The sequence below is a fragment of the Macadamia integrifolia genome, chromosome 4 (genome assembly GCF_013358625.1).
Source record: "Macadamia integrifolia cultivar HAES 741 chromosome 4, SCU_Mint_v3, whole genome shotgun sequence".
Classification (NCBI taxonomy): Eukaryota; Viridiplantae; Streptophyta; class Magnoliopsida; order Proteales; family Proteaceae; genus Macadamia; species Macadamia integrifolia.
Genome location: NC_056560.1, coordinates 5,063,705 through 5,067,036, shown reverse-complemented (window position 1 = coordinate 5,067,036; position 3,332 = coordinate 5,063,705). Strand labels below are relative to the sequence as shown.

The following is a 3,332-nucleotide window of genomic DNA, read 5'->3' as shown; positions in this document are numbered from 1 at the left end:
CCTTGAATTTCAGACAGATAGAGATTAAAAGCAAGAAAGGATAGACGTGAGGAAATTATAGAGCTCTTCAGTTATATGGATTTTAGGAAGAAAATGGACTAACCCTTTCTCTACCACTTCCTTATCAGTCTCTATACTGAAATTCCATCTCTCAACTACTTCGGAAGTGGCCTTTGTCATTATCACCAGAACCACTCTCTTTAACATCTCTGCTTCTAGCCATTCTTTTACCCACCGCCCCCAAAACCCACAAGAAAAAAGGAGAGAAGAGAGGAACACAATCAAAGAATGAAATGGTAGCTTTCAGAATCCAGACATTAGAGAGAGAGAGAGAGAGAGAGAGAGAGAGAGAGAGAGAGAGAGAGAGAGAGAGAGATTTAACCTGATAGCTGGGCGGTTAGGTTGGAGATAAAGGATTTAACACCCTCATCTTGAGTAAGCAACATTGAGAGCCCATATTTCTTGACCTTGACGAAACTGTCTTCTGGATAGACTCCGCGGTTGTATAGAATACTGCGAATAGTTTCCAATCGGATTGGGATCCATAGGCTCAAATGAATTTACAAAACCAAAACTTCAAAGATAGATACAGTCGAGGTGGTAGATTCTGATTTCACTGACCTGTTTGCGGCATAACCTGTTAGATGAACTCAAGAAGAGGTTTACAGAGATCAGTGAAGTCAAGGTTTCTCAAAAGACGGAAACCGAAAAAGGAGGAAATGGGATGAGAAAGATACCGAAAAACTCGCTGACAATAGCGGCTGAACCCCGGAGAGTGATGATATCTTTGGAGATGGTTCTTGAAGCCATTATTATCTTTCTGGTCGGATTTAAGGTAATGGACTGTGGTCCTTTCAAGAACAAGAGGAACGGATCAAATGGGTTTGGAGAAAAAATCGAATACTTCTGTTTGAACAATCAATCGGATCGGAGAAGAAATTGGATTGCTGTTTCTGTTATCAGTTAACGACCAATTGGTGGAGAAATCAGAGATACCCAAGCAGATGACGAGAGATGCGAAGGTAAGAGATGGGTTAGGCTTTGAGGTAGAGAGAGAGATACAAGAGCGGGATAACGGCTGGTTTTTCCTGTTCCAACGGTAGGATTTTGAATTCTCTATTAACGGCTGACGGGAAGAAGGGCTACACCACCATCTCTTAATTTTGTGGTCGATCAAGATTACCAAATCACCCTCATAGAACTCCCAGATTCCCACCACTGCCTTCAATCTGGGACGGTGTGCCAATTGGTTTGTAAGGTGAAGAGAAAATGAGCATTGAGATACCTTCACAAGGGTTTTGTAAGGTGAATAGAGAATATCTTCACCAATGGTGATGTGATGCTATTATTGAAGTCTAGTTCATCAGAGAAAATGGGTTACTTTCTCAATGGCTATTCATACAACCCATTACATGATACAAGTGGCAGATTGTGGTGTGTTTGATCATTTGGAGAGATTCAAGTGTTGTGGCCAGTTTGAAATAGGGTTTAAAAACTTGGAATTGGGATATGAATCCGTTCCAGCTTAATCGGCCCAAAAAATGCCCTAACCTAGTTTTCGTTTAGGGATCGATCGAACTGGATTAACCAGAATCAGGATTGGCCTCAGCTGATTTTGATCTGATCCCAATTGTTACAACTTACAACACTAGTCCAAATTGCATTATTACTAGGATTCTCAAGTGACTTAGTGGCTCTTTATTAAGTCACAAGTCTTCCCTTCTCCATCTAATTCATTAGGTTTGATTGTTTTCAAGAAATATTAAATGTTTCATACTTGTGACAAGTGGATTTAGGAGTGGAACGCTTAAGGATTTTTCTTCCTCCAAGAAAGTGGGGGAGAAATTCATGTGGGGACCCATTAATTATGAAATGCAGATATAATTTTGCGAACGTGGTTGACATAAAGGAATGAAAAGGAAGATAAAAAAACTCTAGAGCCACCTCTCATGATAAATAAATTATCAGTCATAGAATGATCCCATTAGTGCGTGGACCAATGGGAGGACAGACAAAGGCATCTTCATTGTGTAGGTTGGACTTTGGAGAGCAAAACAGTCCTTTCATGCTCAACTGTCTTAACTTAAAGGGCACGATCAGGGACGATTCTTTTTCCCATAAATTATAGTGTCAGTATCGGTGGTCCTCTTAAGTATCTGAAGAGGACTTGTCATGGAACATATAAATTAAGAAATATGTCGACACAATGTGTTCATCAATATCCTCATTTTTCTTTTTCATTAAAAGAGTCATTGTGTCGATTGTCGTGTTGGTCTTACTTTTGCAAGATTTTGGGTAGAGATGTTAACGTATCGAATACAAATTGGATATATCATTATCTACATTCGCATCCGATTAGTTTCTAAAAGAATTTGATTAGTTTTTGGAAATTGATTTTTTGAATACGGATTCCCCTAACTGACTACGAACACAAATCGGATACAGATTTTCACCTATTTGAAATTACAAAGATGTCTTCATAAATCCTTTTCTTTTATCTAATTTATTGATTACATGTAACATGTCGTGAACTAAAAAGGATATGTAATAAAATACTACTTATAAACTATGATTTAATCATATATTTTATAATATGATTGGATGATGTAGCTTGTTTTTTGAAAACTGATTTTTTGAGTATGAATTCAACGGATACAAACATAAAACATATATAGATTTTTGACTATCCATGTTCTTAGTCTTATGAAAAATGAGTTTAGAAACAATTTTAACCTTTGACTTTTTTTGTGTAAAGTAGTCGCTCTTATTCTTCTATTAACTATTTTTATAAAATAAATAAGTCCAAAAATTCAATATTTGATGGATTTATGGTCTATCATAGACCTCTACTAACTTCTCTAGGTTTAACAATTCAATATTTAATGAGTTAGTTATGAACTTTTAACAACTACTCTTAGAGCCTCAATGCTTGGTGTGGTTAAAGAGAGAGAAATTAATAAATTAGAGGTATTTAGATAATTTTAACAACTACTCTTAGATTAATTTCTAATTTAGATTAATTAAAATAACTTAGTTAACTTAATTAATCATCTCGACTGTTGTTTGTTTAATTGTGGTTAATTTATTTAGTTTTTTTTTAATCACTGCATTTGATTTCTTCATTCAATTCAATTTATTAAATTTGTGTAATTACCAATCTTTTCCCCTCTAGGGGTTTGTTTATTTTAATCAATCAACTAATTAGTTATTTAATGTAGGATAATTAACTAGATTAATTAGTTAAAAGATTCTCTTCTCATTAGATTAACTAGGGTTTTGAAAAATGTTTAACTCATCTTAGGATTAGCTTAAAGTAGACATAATTAGTCCAA

At 35.4% G+C, this 3,332-nt stretch overlaps 1 protein-coding gene and 1 pseudogene across 1 annotated transcript; one reads left to right on the top strand and one right to left on the bottom strand.

The window, feature by feature from the left end:
- Positions 1–6: 6 nt before the first annotated feature.
- Positions 7–1,087, bottom strand: LOC122076629 (mitotic spindle checkpoint protein MAD2-like). The gene is made up of 4 exons (XM_042642035.1): positions 738–1,087; positions 622–637; positions 383–513; positions 7–224 (listed from the first exon to the last, which is right to left on the bottom strand). Exons 1-4 carry the CDS (start codon positions 808–810, stop codon positions 25–27), a joined length of 420 nt encoding a protein of 139 aa, XP_042497969.1. The 5' UTR covers positions 811–1,087; the 3' UTR covers positions 7–24.
- Positions 839–3,332, top strand: part of LOC122077592 — a 27,726-nt pseudogene continuing 25,232 nt past the window's right edge.